Source organism: Arctopsyche grandis, chromosome 3 (genome assembly GCF_051622035.1).
Source record: "Arctopsyche grandis isolate Sample6627 chromosome 3, ASM5162203v2, whole genome shotgun sequence".
Taxonomy (NCBI): domain Eukaryota; kingdom Metazoa; phylum Arthropoda; class Insecta; order Trichoptera; family Hydropsychidae; genus Arctopsyche; species Arctopsyche grandis.
The window spans coordinates 8,757,925-8,777,623 of NC_135357.1; the positions used below are offsets into that span (position 1 = coordinate 8,757,925).

At 32.6% G+C, this 19,699-nt stretch overlaps 3 protein-coding genes across 12 annotated transcripts; 1 reads left to right on the top strand and 2 right to left on the bottom strand.

Moving 5' to 3' along the window:
- The first annotated feature begins 332 nt into the window (after nucleotides 1-332).
- On the top strand, nucleotides 333-1,228 carry LOC143909672 (uncharacterized). The gene has a single exon (XM_077427761.1). It carries the CDS (start codon nucleotides 406-408, stop codon nucleotides 859-861), a length of 456 nt encoding a protein of 151 aa, XP_077283887.1. The 5' UTR covers nucleotides 333-405; the 3' UTR covers nucleotides 862-1,228.
- LOC143909670 (uncharacterized) lies at nucleotides 1,115-2,438 on the bottom strand. Its single transcript, XM_077427759.1, has 3 exons — nucleotides 2,312-2,438; nucleotides 1,667-1,867; nucleotides 1,115-1,582 (listed from the first exon to the last, which is right to left on the bottom strand). The coding sequence occupies exons 1-3, from the start codon at nucleotides 2,434-2,436 to the stop codon at nucleotides 1,309-1,311; spliced, it is 600 nt and encodes a 199-aa protein (XP_077283885.1). The 5' UTR covers nucleotides 2,437-2,438; the 3' UTR covers nucleotides 1,115-1,308.
- A 934-nt stretch (nucleotides 2,439-3,372) lies between these two features.
- Nucleotides 3,373-19,134, bottom strand: Mf (myofilin). Of its 10 annotated transcripts, XR_013260359.1 has the most exons (9): nucleotides 19,002-19,123; nucleotides 14,666-14,778; nucleotides 13,643-13,876; nucleotides 8,567-8,788; nucleotides 6,441-6,590; nucleotides 4,672-4,911; nucleotides 4,321-4,393; nucleotides 3,960-4,027; nucleotides 3,502-3,662 (listed from the first exon to the last, which is right to left on the bottom strand). XR_013260359.1 is itself a non-coding variant. In XM_077427754.1 (8 exons), exons 2-7 carry the CDS (start codon nucleotides 14,754-14,756, stop codon nucleotides 4,326-4,328), a joined length of 1,005 nt encoding a protein of 334 aa, XP_077283880.1. In that variant the 5' UTR covers nucleotides 14,757-14,778; nucleotides 19,002-19,123; the 3' UTR covers nucleotides 3,489-3,662; nucleotides 4,321-4,325. The 10 variants fall into 10 exon arrangements, 5 of the variants coding, with proteins under 5 accessions (XP_077283881.1, XP_077283882.1, XP_077283883.1 ...); XR_013260360.1 differs by lacking the exon at nucleotides 4,321-4,393 and having other exon boundaries at nucleotides 3,373-3,662; nucleotides 19,002-19,127; XR_013260361.1 differs by lacking the exon at nucleotides 6,441-6,590 and having other exon boundaries at nucleotides 3,401-3,662.
- Between the last annotated feature and the right edge of the window lie 565 nt (nucleotides 19,135-19,699).

A 19,699-nucleotide genomic window follows, 5' to 3' on the forward strand; every position in this document is an offset into this window, starting at 1 on the left:
CGTTTTTTGCGGAATAATCCGTTTACCATAGTTAAATCTCACAATTTACCAGAACAATGATGAAAAAACTAGTACTATACTGGTAAAACTACGTACATATTAACATATACGTATAGTAACATAAAAAATATCAAATAATCATCAGTTGTCAAGTTATTAAAATACAATTCTTTCTTTTTTGGTTTTATATATCATACCTACCTACTACATTTCAACTTGAAAATAAACTCGATCAACAGACTAATAATGACTGACTAGTTTAATGATTTGGGTTCAGTTTGTATTATAAATGGATGTGTTTTAAGCCGCTGCTATGGCCATAATTTGACAATCCGGACAACTGTCACATTGTCAACATGGGCGTCGAGTAATATCAATCATTTGATCCGAATCAAAACAAAAACAATGGAGCAGTGGACGGGCGAGGAACGTGCGTTCGCAATCAAAGCATACTATAAAAATAACGACAGCGTAGTCGTGGCTCAAAGATTATTTCGACGACAGTTCAACATCCAACGAAACAGACCAGTTCCATCTGCGAATGCCATTAAAACCTGGGTGAAAAAATTCGAAAGCACCGGCTCAGCCCTTAAACAGAAACCACCCGGCAAAGGAAAGAGCGTTCGCACGCCAGAGAACATAGCCACTGTGAAGATGGCCATCGAACAGAATCCACAGCGTTCAGCACGCCGACTCGCAGCATCTCTGAACATTTCAGACCGGACTTTAAGACGTATAATGCACGCCGACTTAAATTTCCATCCATACAAAACAGAAGCCGAGAAGGCAACGGCCGATCCAGACTACACCAGCCAAGACAGTTCAATAAGCATACAAAATCCACATGGAGACGCTACGTAATAAGCCGCCAGTTATACATCGAATGAGTATCACTATTTTTGAGATTTTAGTCTAATTATGTATAGTTTATGAGAATATATAATGGCTGGCTCTCTTGTGCACTTGAGATATGAACGTTTTATCACACAAAGACGAGTCAGTTCTCATGTTGAAATGTCGGTGTCGAGCAATGTTTTTTGAATATACATATGTACCAAGCCTGAAAAGGTTGAAGGGTTTTGTATGTTATATTGTACAAATTGATACAAACTGAAATTGTCGATGTTTTTATTGTAAAGTTCAAATGTTTATTATAATTCGTCGTGACATATATTTATTATTTATTTTATTATGTTATCAAACTTATATAAATAAAAATTGTACCTCAAATTTTGTTTCGTTTTTTTTTCTTTATATATATATGTATTATCTACTAATTATATTAAAAAATATATGTAGTACACTTTATCAAGATTTTGAATATGCTTTTGAAATTGTATTAATATTTTCCTTTAAGCTTTTGTCTATACTTTTACACATGAGAGAGTTGCGTTTTTGAGCTTCTCGGATTTGATTTTGATATGTTCTCAATTGGTCCCATTCATCAGTTAATTCTTCTTTTAATTTATTGAGCTTATCTTCTTTCTCTGTGACTAATTTCGAATAATGATTTTTCAACCGTGTTAAATATTGGACGTCGAGGTTTGTGATTTGAGGTTTTATGTTGCCAGTTTCAGGTCGCCTATGAATTAGTAAAAAAAACAAATTGTATCCAGAAAAAATGCTGCAAATTGTAGAAATTAAAATAATAATGATTATTAATTACCACGCTTGTTTCGTTTCATTTTTATATTTTTCTTTTAGTTGATTAAGAGTGTTAATTTTTTCTGTTAAGTTTTCTGTTTCCCACATATCGTTCCATTCTTCGACGAGGTCTATCGAAAGTTGCTTTTTGATTAAATCGAACATTCTCACCCAATTAACATTGGCTCCTCTTAATTTCAACCACTCGAAAAATTCTTCATCACTAAAATGAAAAACATCCGCCATTTTATTACATATTAGTGGTTTCACCCGGCTTCGCTCGGTATTTGTAATATAAAAGGCTTGAACATGGCTAATCTAATAGTAAACATTTTATTAAATATATTTGAAAAGTTTTATTTTATTTGAATATTCAATTGTTTTTTTTTTAATTAAATTTAACGTCACGGATTCTACGAACCAAAATTTACATACAAAGAAAGTCTCTTTCGAAATTATATATTAGATTTAATTTAAGTTTTCGTTAATTTCTTGGGTCTAATTCAAAACAGGAATGTGTCCATCATGCAAAACTACTAATATTCGTTACTTGAGACCAAACAATTAGTTGAATATTTGAATACATTTTTATGGTCGGTACATACATATATTTGTAATTTAAAAATATGATTGTATAGAAGAGGTTATATATATAAGATGTAGCAACCTGACTCCCGTGGCTATCAACTCTAGTTGTTGCACCACAGCATTGCGAAGCCCTGGGTCATGCGGCACCGCCCCCTTTTCTGGGGCTCCGTCACCCAGAGAACCTTCTTCAGCAGACCCCGGCATCATCGTCGCTACTAGCCACTAACTGTCGTTTCAAACTTCAAACATGACAGCCAGACAACAAACACCAAACACTACATATTCTGACCATGTGTCAATTCTCATTTTTTACCGAAAACGAATTATTTCGCTCATTGCGATCGCGCACACAACAATCGTTGCCACGAAAATCGTGAATACGGAATATCTGCCACTCGAGTTCAAGTATGATAGTTCGCGTGGGTTACTCTCGATGGATGAAATTTTCGGGTACCAGATGTTCCGTAATCAAGATTTTATTTATTTATTTATTCGATTAAACATGTGCACTCATCTAACAGATCGCTCCAAAGCAACGAGTGTACTATACAGATCAAGAAATACACCAAATTACCTATAATCAGTGGCGGCTCGTCTATATGGGCTGCGGGGCTGCAGCCTCCCAGTACAGTACAAATTCATGCTACTTTTTTCGTCCACATGGGCTGCGGGTTGCAGACCTCCCAGTATAGTACATATGCATGTTATTTTTGTTTTCCTTCGACCACTAGTTTGGTTAATGAGCTACTACAGCCTGATTAATCTCTGCAGCCCCCCCACTATTAATTCTCACGAGCCGCTACTGCATATAATAGACGCTGAACAACTCAAGATTTGTGAGGGAAATTGGGGAGGGAATGCTTATTTTTTACAGGAAATCAATTTACAGGTTTTAATGAAAATCAGAAAAATTGGTAAACTCTGATAAGAAACGATCGACCTTAAGTCACAAACCAAGGTCAGGCCAACAACGGGACTCTAGTGGTAATCGAATCCGTGACACTCTGCTCGAAAGCATAAGATGCTAACCATTACTCCACGCCACTGGTGAATTTTAGTGACGTGTGCGAGATTGCTTTGTGCGGAATAATCACCGAACCTTTTTTTACATACAGATTGATTGTGTAGAAATAAAAAATACCACATTTATATATTTATGTTTATTTTTATAAGATTTTTACATTTTTAAATATATAAAGTTTGATATAATAGATGAAATAAATAAATGTGCGATGTATTAATTTTTTTATTATTTTATCGATAATTTTTGAACGATGGAGACTAACTTTTAATCTCCACTTTGTGGATACGATAAATTATGTTTTTGTGTAAAAAACGTCTCAAATAAATAAATAAATAAATTTACACGTAAGTTTTATACAAAACAAACGTATTCGTGTTTCTTCTCGTGATTAGGTGTCATTTTCACACTGAAAAATAAAACATACATGTTATTAAAATACAACCACCATAAAAATACTATAATACTAAGCTTCATTACAGTATACATATGTATATAACAAAAAGGGTATTCAAATCAATGCAAATTTGGATATCAAATCTGGTTTAAAATTTTGTTAAACAGAAATATTTAGTGTTGAATTATATAAATATTTACGGTAAACTAACAAAATATTATTTATCTATGTATTAATTCTAATTAATGGTCTATGGTATTTTTTAAATTATATTAATAATTAAAATACACAAGGATTTCTATTTCTTACCGTGGTTTGAGATTAATCCATGATTGGGTACAATAAAAGAGATATCCTTTGCACCGTTTACACAGCGGCTGTTTAAATGCACATGTTAAATTAAATTAGATTAATATTGAAAGTATATGACACTACATAAGTTATTTCAAATAGATTACATACTACAGTTATAAGTTTAAAGAATGCATTCAAACGATGAAAGGGGGTGGGGGGGCTAGGGAAGAATACAGAGATAATCTAAAACATATGCAGGTTGGTACTACTGGATCGCTTCTAACGTGCAAAATGAATCACTAGCTATTAACTAGGCTAATTATTAACTAAAAATAATTTGTTGCAGGGGGAAATCTAAGAAGCATTATAATCGTACTTATTCTATAGATTCCGGAGAAAAGGTTGTATCTTGGTGAAATCTCCGAGACTCAGATTATCCAGCATAAAATCTGTCAGTGAAATTGTATTCACGACAAAAAATAAGATTATAAAAATGAACGTCAATTTTAAAACGTTTTTTTTAAGGGAAAATATTTTGGTATACATATTTTGCTGTACATATGTATAAAAAATTATCCTTTAAATTGTTTCAATTTATTTATCCAAGGATAATTTACAAACTTGTCCAAGTAGTTTTTATCGAGTCTAATTCTCTTTGAATATTTTTTAATATATTATAGTTGAGCGTAATACTATTTTAATGGGAAATATTACTATGTATGCTTACCCAACGGCCTCATGGGGTGCTTGTCCCACAGGTATGTGCGCTTAACAGGTGAAAGGTAAGAGTCTCTTACATAGAACGGGCTCTTTCCCCAGCTGTTAAAGGGGTAGAATGGTTTCAATTCTGGGAAATCCCACCAGAACGGATCCTTAGTGATAGCTGACATGGGAAGATAGGGACTGGGATTGAACAATCTATTCCATGGTTTGCGACCAAGACCACCTCGACTGTAGATTGGCAAGCCTAAAGAAATTGGAAAATAAATAATTAAACATACCTGTGTTACAATTTTGTTAGATTATATTAGCAAATCATTCTCAAACATATAAATTTTTATAAATTGCAAATTGATGTTAATTATCGAACATATAAAGAGAAGTACTATTTATGAAGTACATAAAAAATTAATGCAATACATCTACCAATTTGAAAGACGACTTTCAAATAATTCCAATTATAAAAATAATCACAAACTACTGTCAAATAATGGTAAACGGACTACTAGTCATATGTGAACTAGTCACAGGACAACAGGTCGCTCTAGATCGGTCACACATGATCACCCGTCACACTAAAACTAGTCACGAGAAAACTGGTCACACCCTACCAGTGACCAGTTTTAGTGTGACGGGTGATCACGTGTGACCGATCTAGAGCGACCGGTTGTCCTGTGATCGGTTCACATTTGACTAGTAATCACCGAACCCAAATAATTTATCAATAAAAATTGTTTGTTAGAGTTAATTATTATCACTTGAAAATATAATTTGAAGTAAATTTAACTATATGAATATTTTAATTTCAAAATGAGCACATACATATGTAAATGTATTCTTAATTGAGCAGCAAAACATAATTTTCATATTAAAAGTTTCATGTCGTATCATGTTTTTTTTTTTTTTTTCATGTACTGCTTTTTGGTATTCAAAATGTTTGATTTCGCAAAATCTATGTAATATATTTGTTAGTATTTATGCGTGTATGTAATAAGCATATTTACATTAACATTAAAACGTGCATCATGCAACTATGTATGTATATTATACAGTAATTCAATAGTGCCCTCTTGAAATAATTAAAATTATTTTACATTTATACAATTAAGTTAAAACATTAAAAGTAACAGAACATTTATAATCCATTCAGACACACTAACCTTTATAAAATTTTACCTATTTGTTTCAGTCGTCTATTCAGCAATTGAGCACTAGATTTTTTTATTTTAAATTTAAATTTTAAACACTATTTAATTTTATTTAATTATAATATTTTTTTAATTTGAATAAAAATGATTATTTATAGTTGTTTTTTTCTATGTATACAAATTACAACCAATCAAACCTTTTTTAGGAGTATTGATGCAAATCAGTTTCCTATTTTAATCAGCAGTTATTTTATTTTCACTAATTTAAATGGTTTTATGTTTATACTAACTATAATTTATAAATCGATTATATTTTCAGAATTTGAGAAAACTTTTAAAAAACCAAAAACAAAAAAAAATAGCACACCTCGAAGTTGACTGTGATCATTCAATTTTTATTAATACTTCCTCATCACTTTATGTTGAGGTTGAACTTACTTTATTTAAACAACACAGTCGGATCTGTGTATGTAAAATATTCAAAATCTTTTTGATTTTAGGACAAAATGACAGACGAATAAAAAGAAAACCATGCAAATATTCAATAAAATATGGGGATAATTGACTATTAAATCTTTGAAATATCTATTAAGCTCTATGGAGACTGATTCCATTTGACACAGCTTACCCTCTGAATCAAAGGCGACTTCTGAACTTCTGGGTGCGAATTCTCCCACTTTAATTGGTGTTGGTGATCGGCCGCGTGCCGCTCGGTCCAAATTCAGCCATTTGTCAGCTTCCGCGAACGGGTCTTTCACGAAGTCATCAAATTTCTTTCCTTTCCAAGCGCAACACAATCATTACAGCTACATAAATGATTCCAGTGGCATATTACATACTCGTACACAGGATAAGCTGGATGAGGACTGTGATTTGTGACATCGACGATTTGCAAGTTCTATTAACCCGATTATCATTCATTGAAATATAGCAGCTTTCATTCAGCTTTCCCTTATTGTCTTTAAAACCAGGGTCAACCTTAGACGTTAAGTACCCCAGACAAAGAAAAATTCTCATTTTTCTGCACTATTGAAACTAGTTATCTTATCATAGTATATGTACATATGTATGTGTATGAAATTTGTGATAAAAATGTTTTCATGTCATATTTTGCTTCAATAAAATATTCACTGTATACGAAATAAATAGATTCGAGTCTTGCCTCTTTGACTGACCCTGGATATGCCACTGTAATCGAATCATAATTTCTGCTTTATTTTTAAACATTACTTTGGCGAATTATGTAAACATCGACTCATATATGTATATAGTAAATATTTCAGGAAAACATGCCAAATTAATAAAACACACTGCATTAATTAGGATTGTAAATATATTACTTTCAAGTGGTTTCATCTTTAAAATATGCATGATATAATAAATATGGGTTTGGTGCAAACGATCGAAAAGCGCCAGACAGATTGAACCACAGATTAACTGGATGGCTGCTTTAAACGCAATTCTCGACTTCACGAATGATAGATTGCACATCAGATGACGAGTAACCTTTCGATTGTGCACAGATGCAATTATTAATATTGAGTTGGATCTTTCTGGTGAGTTTAATAAGACAAAATTCTGAACTAAAGTATCAGAAGCACAGAACGCATACAGGGTAGGTATGTCGGGCCTTCGGGTAGATTTCGCTTAGTGTAAGTGCGAGCAGTGCGCACGCATAAGGTACACGTGTCGTTAATCTGTGGTTCAGTCTGTCTGGCGCTTTTCGATCGTTTGCACCGCATCGAATAAATATACAAACATTTTAAAAGTATTTATGATTAAAAATTTTGATTCTTCATCTTATCCAATGAATCTCAATAATTAATTATCTTTTTGATATTGTGTGTGAATTCTTTTTCCAAACAAAATTTGTTTTGTGTGTTTGCCAATTATGAAAAAGACGATTGTTTCTACTCAACGTTTGATTGTAGCAAAGATGTATTGTATGTATGAGTTTTGTTATTGTGTTTGTTTTATGACAATATAGAAATTATACAGGCACATAAAATGTGTAAAAATGCATAGAGGGGAAATTAAGACTACGGTCGATGTCTAATCTACGTCCTACAATTGCATCGGCCGAGAAGAAAAACTACAGGCTTTGTATTTGTGGTTTATTACTTATATGTGTAAATATTTACAAAATAACAAAGGGTTTTTTAAAATATTTTTTTTTTGGCTTAATAATACTCTTTCAGTAATGCACTTATAAAAGGTACGCAATTTTCATACAGGTGGGCAAGCATATAAAAAATTTATATTTATAACATAACAGACGATATTCATAAATAAAACAAAAAAAAAACAAATATTTTTAGTAATATAAGTTGACAAAATTGTTTTTTGGACAGACATACACAATTATATAGAATTTTTTGGCATATATTTACAGCATGTGTCTTAAAAATTACCATGCTATTTATCAAGAGTGTATTCATTATGTACAAATACAATAAAATGTATTGAATTCAAATTGATTTTACGTTTGCACAATCCCCTAAAATCCATTTTTTTTTATTTCACTTCTGTGAGCCTAACGTATAAGTATAAAATACACTCGATTAAGATAATAAAGAATAATATTTATATTTTTTTGTTACTTTTTTTTTTCAAGCTTGCGCTTTTATTTAGTCAAGCAGTATTTTCATGTTGGCAATTTCAAAAAAATTGTGAAAAAAGTTAAACTTTATAGTTAAAGCTATATAGTTGGTTACACTTTTTTTTTTTTGTTTGCTTATATTTCGAAAGACTTACCACTGAAGCCAAATTTAGGTTTGGTGTCGGGGTCGTATTCGATTCCTTTGAGATCATCTCCTTTGCTGGGGAAAAGTGGGCAAGCTCTGTCCCTCAAGTAAAGTCCATAACGAGAAGGATACAGCCTGTCAATGTCAGCCAGACGGTTCAAATGTTCCTGCCAGGCCTTATTGGTATCGAACGGCTCCAAACGAGATAAGCGGCTCTTGGGAACGTGATAAACTAAACACCAAAAAATAAAAACATCCCAATTAATATCACGAAATCATTATATGGGAATATGTATATCTGAATCAGCATTTACCAAATGTTTATAATATGCATCTAATAAAAACCTCATAGTTGAATAACATTTTTTAATGGTTGTGGCTATTTGCAGGCACTATATCTGCGACAGGCGAAAAGCCTTCTGCGCATGCGCATGAACTTATCCGATTATATTTTCTTACATTTAATGTATGCTAGACTTGTTTAATCAATCGTTCATTATTTTAATCTAATATGTTTAATCAATCGTTCATACTACGTCACTTTACGAGTTCGAACTAAATTTTAAGAGGTTTAAACAAAATTTTAACACTAAACACGCTGACAGTGACAGTTAACGCGCATGCGCAGAAGGCTTTGCGCTTGTTGCAGATATAGTACCTGAAAATAGCCAATAGTTCGCAGATATAGTACCTGAAAATAGCCAATAATTTGCAGATATACATAGTACTTGCAAATAGCCACAACCTTTTTTAATTGCTATATTTTTTGGGAAGTGCTGATTTATATTATTCGAACTTCACATAAGTAACAAGATTTATGTAATAATTTATCAAAATCACACATCACACGAAAATAAAGTAAACAATCTTGGTATTGATTGATTGATTGGATTATCACAATTTCACAATTTATGAACTCGATTAGAGTGAGTCCATTCAATATGTGCAGTTGCCAATTTGATTTATTCAATAATAAGGTGTTCCATTGGTTTAATATTGATTTTATATTACTAAACCTTGGAATTTGAAGATAAGATATATTTTGAAAAAGCTTTAAATAATAAAATCAACATTAAAATACAACTCAAATAAAATTATTTTAATCTTAGTCAAAGAAAATCACTATGCATAACTTAACCGAAGAAACACTCGTTTGGATGTAATCAAAAATTTGATATTTCACCTTTTATAGTATACTCTATTGAAGTACATATTATTTATTAACATGTCCATGCAATAAATTTTCAATTCTTTTATATTTTAAAAACACGGAACATTATAATTCTCATACATGTTCACTGCAGCTCTATGTCGACTTTGTATGACAGAATTATAATTGATAAATAATTAGCGAATATAAATATAATATTCACATATCAAAATACCTACAATACTACACATTCCATACAAAACACAATAAAAGTGAATTCACACGGACGGACGTGTCGACGGGCACTCGTAAAACCGGATCGTCTATTGATCATTATAAATATAACATATATTCTGATGACGCTCTGCATGACATGCGCTCTAGTTAGTACAAAGCAATACAAAACTATCATGAAAATGGTGGGTTAATCAGTTAATAAGTATATTTACAATCTTACCTTGTTAGTTTTGACTCCATCGGAAGTATGACATGTCATGAAGAATGCATTTTGATATTTTTTTTGTGATTAAATATTTTTCACAATACTGTAAATGCGTGTACATACGTACATACATATATACACTTTAAATTGATTGCATGTGCAATTTACAACAGTTTGAAGATGACTATGTTGGTTGCGATGAGATTGAAAAAGGAAGTTGGCAAGCTTCATGAAGGGTTCTGAGTTAGGAGATCATGAGTAATAATAGAAAAATAAACAATTATCATTCCCTGACAAACGCTTGAAGGAGCTGAACTTGCAGCACGATGCAGGAGTGTGCAGTTAGAGCAGTGGCGTTCAACGGTTTTCACCGACAATGTCCGATGATGCCATCGCTATATAATATAAATGACCTGTGCCAAGACTGAGCGTACATTGGATCAATCAGTTAGCATATTTCAACAAGCCAATGTTCGCTTAGCCTGGGTTATGTGCGCTGATGACTACATGAATTACAAAGCTAAAAGCTTACACGTAACATCTACGTGATTGTAATAGTGTTTAAGATTATTGCAGAGATATTTTTTTAATGCGTAAGCGTTGTTATACAAGTTCGGCATATCGAAATGAATATACCATAAAAGTATACCATGATTAATAGTAATTAATTAGTAAACAACAACAACATTTAACAGTGCATTGTTTGGTTGCTTTATAAATAAAAATTAATACAATTTTATTTAAGATCTATGAATGTGTAAGTCTTAAAAAAGTATAAAAAGAATCTGAGATTTATTAAATATATATTGGACAGCAAATTTTCACCTTTTTTTAATACACCTCAGCATTTAGAACTCATATTTTTTTACTAATTCAGACCCGTTGCTATGAATATGATATAAAAATTTGGGTTTGGTGCAAGCGATCGAAAAGCGCCAGACAGACTGAACCACAATTTAACTGGATGGCTGCTTTAAACGCAATTCTCGACTTCACGAATGATAGATTGCACGTCAGATGACGAGTAACCTTTCGATGTGCACATATGTAATTATTAAAATTGAGTTGGATCTTTCTGGTGATTTTAATAAGGCAAAATTCGGAACTAACGCATCAGAAGCACAGAACGTATACACGGTAGGTATGTCGGGACTTCGGGTAGATTTCGTGCGAGCAGTGCGCACGCATAAGGTACACGTGTCGTTAATCTGTGGTTCAGTCTGTCTGGCGCTTGTCGACCGTTTGCACCGCATTGAAAAATTTCTATTTGCTAATATTCTAGCAAAAAAATATTAAAAATCTTATTAAATTTTTGCTTTATCTACAAACTCGGACCAAATGAAGAAATTTAACCACTCCATCGCCATAAGAGCACCGGTGCGTGCTCATTCGTATTTAGGACTATGACTCGAAATTAATTTTGGTTTCTTTACAGTGACTGAAGAAGTCTGTGATACTAATGAAATTTAAAAATTGTCAATATTTTTCGTTAGTTTGTAATATATTCAAGCGTTTAGCACTAAACACATATAATAAAATAATCGAATCGGTTTCTACAAACGCGTGGCGATTAAGTGGTTTAATATCATATTTGTGATCAGTGGTTTTGAAGTGGTAAAAAAAATCGAGTTTAATCCTTGAAGTAAAATCGCTGTTGAATTGAAATACTTTTCTAAGCTTATAAATCAAAATCTGGTTGTTGAGTTACATTGTGCTGATTAAATTTGGTATTCTTTTTTGGGACATACATTTGAATTATTGTAGTTGGACGCCACTGAGTTAGAAAGAAAAGCTGAAGGCACTGACTAGCGAGCCAAGCAGAGCTTCGAGCCTTTGACAGGGACTGATATTCACAAGATCGCGTCCCATATAAGATTTATTCACCAAAACAAAGAGATGAGAACAATGAAACATCATCCATTCAAAATATGACAATAATTTCCTCACTCACATTATCTTCCTTGTCGGTTTTACATAAAAAAGTTTTTTTCCTTTTCACATCAAAATATTATTTACAAACAAAATTACACTGAATATAAACAATGCACCTGTATACAATGGAACAATTCTTGATGTAGATATTTATATGCAAATAAACTAGACCGATTATATGAATATATACAAAAATCAATTACTAAAACACCCGTTCATGTAAAAACATTAAATGTACATATATATATATATGATATGTAATATACAGATTCGTTTCTGAAACGAGTGAGAAAAAATTCACAATGTGAAGCGAATGCACCCGATGAATGTGAAATATCATGTCATATAATTTTTATGCGTGTAGTTTTCAATAGTGGTGAATTTATATTATATTGTATTGTAAAACTTATGTTATATATATATGTATAAGAATAATTTTGGGTTGTGAGTTTCTGCAGTGGCTTATAGTCCGGCGTTGGAATCGAACTCAATGTAACTGGTAAGCGGCTGCTGCCCCGATTGCAGTGTCAAATTATTTTGCTGAAACATTCCAAACAACAAGTGAGCTAAGCCCAACGAAGAAGACAACAACTGATGATCGTCTCTGCACATATTGACTGCCAAAATGTTCAAAGTCTACTGTTACTCACAGTCGGAGCTCGTTGATTGATGCCGTAGTACAAAAAAACCTAGCATATATTGGTTTAACTTGATTCACATTGCTTATTATATATACATATATAACGGCACTGTTCAAATTTGATTTAAAATTTTGATAATTTTGCCAATCAGTACAAAGCTTGTAAACTCCATATATTTAAAAAAAATCTATATACAAACATAGAATGAAAGCCGTGGAGTAAATTTCAATCATATGTTTATGCTATGAAAGTGTTAAATGAAAAAAAAGTGCATGATGACTTTATATAGACTGAAAGATGAATATTCAAGCATTTTTTATATGAATGTAATATATAAAGGAATGAAAAAATTTCAAATTAATGACATCATCCAGTCTTTGAATTGCATCAACTATAGACAAATCAATAATAATATATATGATTTATTTTTTGGCATTCAAACGCTTATATGTATAATGCCTCAAATGTCATTAAAATTTTTGAAAATCTTAACTATGTATTTTTAAACAGGTGTAATGATTTGGTAAATTCACGTATAAGCGTTGTAAGTTGATCATAATAGTTAAAATAAATAAACATATATTAAAATAAGTAAATTGTACCCACTTTTATGCGTATGGCCAAAGCTAATGATTTTTTGAAGAAAAAAAATGAGTCAATTCAGCATATTGCTTTGTCAATGTTGATGCAATCTAATGTTTGAGATATTTACAATGAATGTGATTTTTTATGTGTTTGTAAGTTGTCGTTAATTGAGTTGTTGGTTGACGTTTGAAATGTTAATAATAATGTTATATATGATAAATATATATATTTATATAAATTGCGAAGCTTTTCCCTCGTCGATGCTTAAAGTTCGACTAGGGATGAAAATATCGCCGGTTTAGGGGTGATTTTAACCCCTGATCGGCCGGTACGTACTTGGCCTGTACCGGTCCAGGGATGATGGGTAGTTGTGTGCGTAGATGGGCCTGGGAGAGTAGCCATAGGTCTCCCTGTGGATTGGAAGATAACGGTATCCGGGCACTGTGATGCGGTCAGCTGCGTGTATGGGGTCATCATAGATGGATTTGGTGTAAGGCCATGAGCTGGTCAACTCCGGAAGGACGCTGCGGCGGTTGTGCACGCTGTCGTTAGCGCGGATGTCTTCGGATCCTGGAAAGTATGATGAAAAGTTGTCGTCATTCATAAGGACTCCATTAAATTACTCGAACGTAAAATCGTTTCAAAGTAAGAATAGAAAACAAATGGAAAAACTACTGAGGCAAAAAATCATGATTGGAAAAGTCAAGAAGTTCATAAACGGCATAACCGTTTGTATAGGTACAATAGTTATCGTAGCTTTTATATGCTACGCCTTGTCCATACAAACGTATTAGACTTCTCTCTTCCTCAATTTTGGCACTAGAGAAATTATTTTTTAATATGCTATGGATATCCACCATTGGGGTGCATCTATTGTTTTATTTTTTTTAATTAATTATTTTTTATAGGAGCTAGGAGCCGCCAAACATCTATAAAATCGCCTCTTTTTTACACCCACGAAAAGAGTCTAGCGTGGTTATTTAACGGTCGATTTAAAAAAAAATACGCCAATAGATGCACAGAAAATACCTTTCTCATACCGATGATTAAAAGTTTTTTAAAAATTGGTCCAGTTTCGGAGGAGAAAATAGGAGAATACGAAACATTGATTTTGTCAATTTAAAATACGTTTTATCTGGTCGAAGCGTTACTGTCGCATTCACTCAATATATATATTGATATATATTGTCTCATTCACTCAATATATATATATCGAAGAAAGGAACGGCAACAAAATTAAGGTTTTGGGTGTACAGCCCTCTTAACAAGTATATACAATATGTATGTGATAAATCGAACTGTCAGTCAATCTATTGAAACAAATTTTGTAGTGAAAATAAAAAAAAACCATGAACTTACCCTTGAGGGACCTGACATAAGATTGCCAAAACTTGGCCTTCTTCGACACTGGCTCATTTCTGCCGATCATGTCTAAATGATTTTTAAACATTTTGATTGATTTTTTTCGTTCGCTGTAACAAAACAAAAAGAAAAGATTAAGAACAGTTTGAATTTTCTCACATATTAAAAGTCCTACTCCCGGTTTATTAAATTTATTTTTTCGTGAAGAGTATACATGTTTAAGGGGTCGAAAAAAATAGTGGAAGGAAGAGTAAGCTGCCACTACCGATTGATTAAATTTTATACATAACTTGGTATTGGGCTTAAACTTCTAGATACGAAATTTCAATTCAATAAACTAAAAGGTTTCTGAGAAAAACATGTAAAACCTCGATTCTCTAGAGTAAAAGTACTACTTTAGGTTCAGGTAAAAATGTTCAAAAAATATTGAGGTAAAAATTTATACAAAATGATAAAGTATTTAGTATATATTGTGGAAAGAACACGCTTAAAAGTGCGGCACAGGACGTATACGTGTACTCCAGCTGTGAGAGGCGTAACTTCATGTCATTATTGATTCGTAAGATCATATTATTTCGACAAGTTTCTCGTAAATTTATTTAAAATATGGGAATCACTGTTATTGACCACTGCCAAACCTACACATGTATGTATGCTGTGGCGGATCAAGCAAATGAGGGGCCCCAAGCACATTTGAAATTTGAGGCCCTCCACTTCAGTATAAAAATATTATCATTGTTTTTTACCATGCTTTTCAGTATATGGTTTTTCATTAGGATTTTACAAAACCATATATTTTTTTATTTATTTATTATATTACTTGAAACACTAACAGTTTTTGGAATAAAATAAGTTCTATTTTAAAATGCTATGTATTAATTTCATTTATTCTTGGCTTACGAACGTATTATGGACAATGATAAAAATTCGTAAGTTGAAAATTTTGGTAGAAAAGGCCCATTTGGGGGGCCCCCAAGCGAGCGCTTATTTTCATGTATGATAAACCGCGGCTGTATATACATACATGCATATATTAATACATGAAAAAAATATCACTGAAAACACTCCAGGGAGTGAAGCTTGCGAAGGGACGCGATAATAAAGATTTGGCGTACCGGAGTAGATGTAGCGTTTTTGTGGATGTGAAAAACTATTTAAATAAGACGTCAAGATGGTCAAGATTGTAGTATTTTTTAAACGTGTCTATTACGTTTATTTTACACCACAGTACTGGCGGAATTGATTTGAATATCTATTGTTGAACAAACCGCGCAAAATGGCAAAGTTTCAATACGATCAATAGGATATAATATCCATATATTATCAGATCAATGAGCGAAGTGAAATATAGAAGAGCCTTGTATCAATAATGATTTTAATATATAAATATTGAATTCTGTATGTTTTCCGAACGCTTGAGATTGAAGCAATTGATGCATTGCCTTTCAAAACCAACATATTTATTAATACTGTTGTAGTTAAAAAAATTTTGAATTAAAACAAAAAATGAAATTTTAAAACTTTCCATTTTCGTATCTGATATGGAAAACTTCCTCTAAAAAGATTTGAATTAGATACGCTTTCCAATAAATTTCGCTTATGTTTTCGCAAACACTCAATCGGCAATACCATTAAGAATACAGGTCAAACGCCTCGTTGAAAAGTAATTAAATCAACGGTGTCTAAATGTTAATTATCGACAGAGTTCAATAATAGACGCGGAAGCTGAGACAATGCAGAAATGTCAATGGAACCGTTCAACTGCCAACATGCCTTTTGTTCTAATTGCTCGATACTCAGAATATGATTAACTATCAATTTTCACGGTGAGAAATAATGTATATGTATGAAGTCGAAAATATGTAGATCAAGTTCGTTCTAGGAAAAAAGAAAAATGTTGAAAATTTTGCACACGACCCTACTTAAGGCGGAAAATTCTAGTGTTGATAATAGTTTTATTGTTTTATAATTCGATTGTTTGAAGTTTAAGCTTTTGTTTATTGCATTGAAATGTAATTCGGTGTAAACGTTTGGAAAATTTGTGCTTCATAGCGGCCATTGAAGCTTTCTATCGGTGCGTTTTCCACGCTCTAATTCAGCAGTGCATTCGTGTGCTTTCTTCTTTTTTGCAAAATAGTCAAGGGCGTACGTTCAGTGTAGTAACGATGGCCACTCGGGGTTAAATATAGGCCGAGTCGACTAGGTAGCAGCCCGTTATGGCTGGTGGGGCGAGTGGGGCCTCTTGGCCCCCGGCGCCGCCACAAATAGACCCCGACGATCGCCCCACAACTGGTGTCGGATTTAAAACGAGTTGTGTCATAACACCCACACAGTGTACAATTAATTCCATTCAAAAACACTCTGAATTCCAATCTAAAGACGACGAAATCTTCAAAAAAAAAAACAAAACAACAAGACATCCCTGTACTATTTACTGTCCCACTCAAAGTGTGATACTAACCGAAAATTAATTTATCAAGAATCAAATTACGATACTAAATTATGATCTACTTATGTATAATAAATTAAAATCTATAAAAAAGCGTAAATATATATATAGCGAAATTCGATTGCATCAAGCTACGAAAAGTTTTCCGATGAAGTTTTCCTACTAGTGACTATTCGTTCTGTAGAATCATTTCCAATATATACTTCTTGTCAGTAACAAATATTTTAGTATTATACATCCTGATAGCAACGTATTATTATTATTCACGGTTGGTTCTTGTATGTATGTAAATACGGGGCTGACTGTTGATACTAGGCATTCCTAATTTTTCTCCTAAATATGTTGTGTTTTTTATGAATTGTATGTATAAATATGTATTTAATTTCTGTATAGTCAATTATTTTGTTTCTTTTCTGTTATATTTTTGACCATTGTGGCGCATTAGGAATTCCAAATGGTCCAAATTTAAATCAATTAATTATTCAATATATTAATTTTTGAGTCTTGTAAAATTAAATGATATGAATTTGTGAGATTCGATCTTTTTACATCTTCCAAAATTATGTATTAGAATTAATGCTGTAATAATTATTTAATTTATGTGATTTTATCTTGATCTAATTATCTGTTCAGCATAAATTTCTATATTTAAAACAATAAAAAAATTGGAACTACTCAATTGTTTTTAATTTTCTTTTGAATATTATAATATTTTAAATATGTAAGTATAAGCATTTCATTTAATTATTTATTGTGTACGAATATAAAAGCAAACATATCTTTAAATAAAATAATCAAATAAAGTGTACATAAAAAAAAATTGAATATTCATATAAAAGGTGAAGCTTTAATTAATGGTCGTATTGTAAATTGTTATAGGCATTGAACTCGATTTGACGTTTACGCAGAACGTAAGCGCTGCAATTGCGACCAGTGCATTACATCGCTCGCATTAAAAAAAATATATGTAAAAAATTAAACAAGGAATATTTCCATATATAATATGAAATTCATTTGACATTTCAGCGCGCGATTCGAATTATGACAGTGTCGTAATGCGAGGCACGACAACTATGCGATTCATCCGACCACCTGTGGCTATTTCTCTCTCTCCCCCGGTTTTGTTGCTCGTCTATTTGGCCGGTTTACAAGAGCAACGAGCGAAAATAGACGCGTTGCGTTGTGTCATCGCGTCAGTTAAATAATTGCGGCTAAATTCGGTGACATTAATTCGCTCACCTGTTGCGAATTAGAGCAAACTCGGTCATACCTACATACCTAAACACACATCGTATAATACCGAAAGGGGGTAAATATTAAACTCAATCATCAAACATTAAAGTATCCAAATATTAATGATATAAAATTTAAATATAATATGTTTAAATAAATTTGAATAGTTAAACATCTTACAAGTTGAAAAAAAAATTAAATATAAAAGCTACTACAGTTTGAATTCTGCTTCAAGTATTTATTATGTTTTGATCTAATGGGCCATTCACACAAATGAACATAATGTGCATAAAGCTTATTGTTCATATGTATGATTGTTCCATGTCAATTCAATCAATATAGCATCAGCCAATAGCACAATACATACGACAGTCGTAGAGCACACACTGAATGAGGCACTTGAACACTGTAATTCAGTTGTAAAATAATAGTATTGGGACACTTGTTTGGATATTCGACACTTGTAGAGAGGACACTAGATGGAATTGATTCACTTTTGAATTGTTTATATGTGTAAATTTCATGCACTGCGTTCCATTTCGCAAATAGTAAACTACCCCGAATGTAGTTCAACAACGGCAATCAGCGTAAGATCGCAGTACGTTCAAAAAAATTTTTTTTCTCAATTCGAAATTAATGTTAGATGCTTACCAAATATATAAATTAAGAAAAGTTAAAGTGTCGAATTTGTGTAATTTTGTAGAGCAGGCGATGTGCGAGCTGCTCGCAGTGAGACCCCTGTGGCTACTAACCGGCGCTGAGCTCTCCTTTGGCTCAAGGGCCCCCCGGTGGCCCCCTCCAGCCCCCATCGGGCCCCATGTGACCTGGGCCACCCCACCGTTCCTCTGGGCCCCCTCTCCGTGGCTATTCCCAGCCTAGGACGACTATTTGCGACCCCGAGAGGAACAAGTGTATCGTAGTCTCCAGGTGATGCTGACGCCATTGCGCAACAAACACATAAAATACACAACGAAGATAGAAAAAAAACAAACAAAAAATTGAATGAAACTGAAAAAATGTCACTGAAAATAATATAAAATTGAAAATTTGTAATTATAGAACGAGCGCTTGGTTATCAGGGGTCTACGACGCGCGCTCGAGCATCTACGGCGTTGAAAATATACATAGCTTAAAGCTATAATCCACTTTTAATACGATAACACATACTGAAAGTGTCAAAATTATCATAATTATCCTAAATATAGCATTCCGCAATGACGTTGAAATATTTAATACGTGGATTAAATCTTTAAAGCCACTAAAAATATCATTTATAATTGGATCAAGGTTTGTTTTCATATTTACAAAATCAAATTGCGACAGTAAGTTTCTATGTGGAGAAAACTATT

What these genes read in the sequence shown, in the direction of transcription:
- Mf (XM_077427754.1), bottom strand. Translation starts at nt 14,756, where the DNA reads ATGTTTAAAAATCATTTAGACATGATCGGCAGAAATGAGCCAGTGTCG. An exon ending in CCTGGACCGGTACAGGCCAA is followed by an intron (nt 8,789 to 13,642) that starts GTACGTACCGGC and finishes TTTGGTGTTTAG; the next exon opens with TTTATCACGTTCCCAAGAGC. An exon ending in ACCTAAATTTGGCTTCAGTG is followed by an intron (nt 6,591 to 8,566) that starts GTAAGTCTTTCG and finishes GCGCTTGGAAAG; the next exon opens with GAAAGAAATTTGATGACTTC.
- LOC143909670 (XM_077427759.1), bottom strand. Translation starts at nt 2,436, where the DNA reads ATGCCGGGGTCTGCTGAAGAAGGTTCTCTGGGTGACGGAGCCCCAGAA. An exon ending in TTGATAGCCACGGGAGTCAG is followed by an intron (nt 1,868 to 2,311) that starts GTTGCTACATCT and finishes TTTTCATTTTAG; the next exon opens with TGATGAAGAATTTTTCGAGT. An exon ending in AATGAAACGAAACAAGCGTG is followed by an intron (nt 1,583 to 1,666) that starts GTAATTAATAAT and finishes ACTAATTCATAG; the next exon opens with GCGACCTGAAACTGGCAACA.
- LOC143909672 (XM_077427761.1), top strand. Translation starts at nt 406, where the DNA reads ATGGAGCAGTGGACGGGCGAGGAACGTGCGTTCGCAATCAAAGCATAC.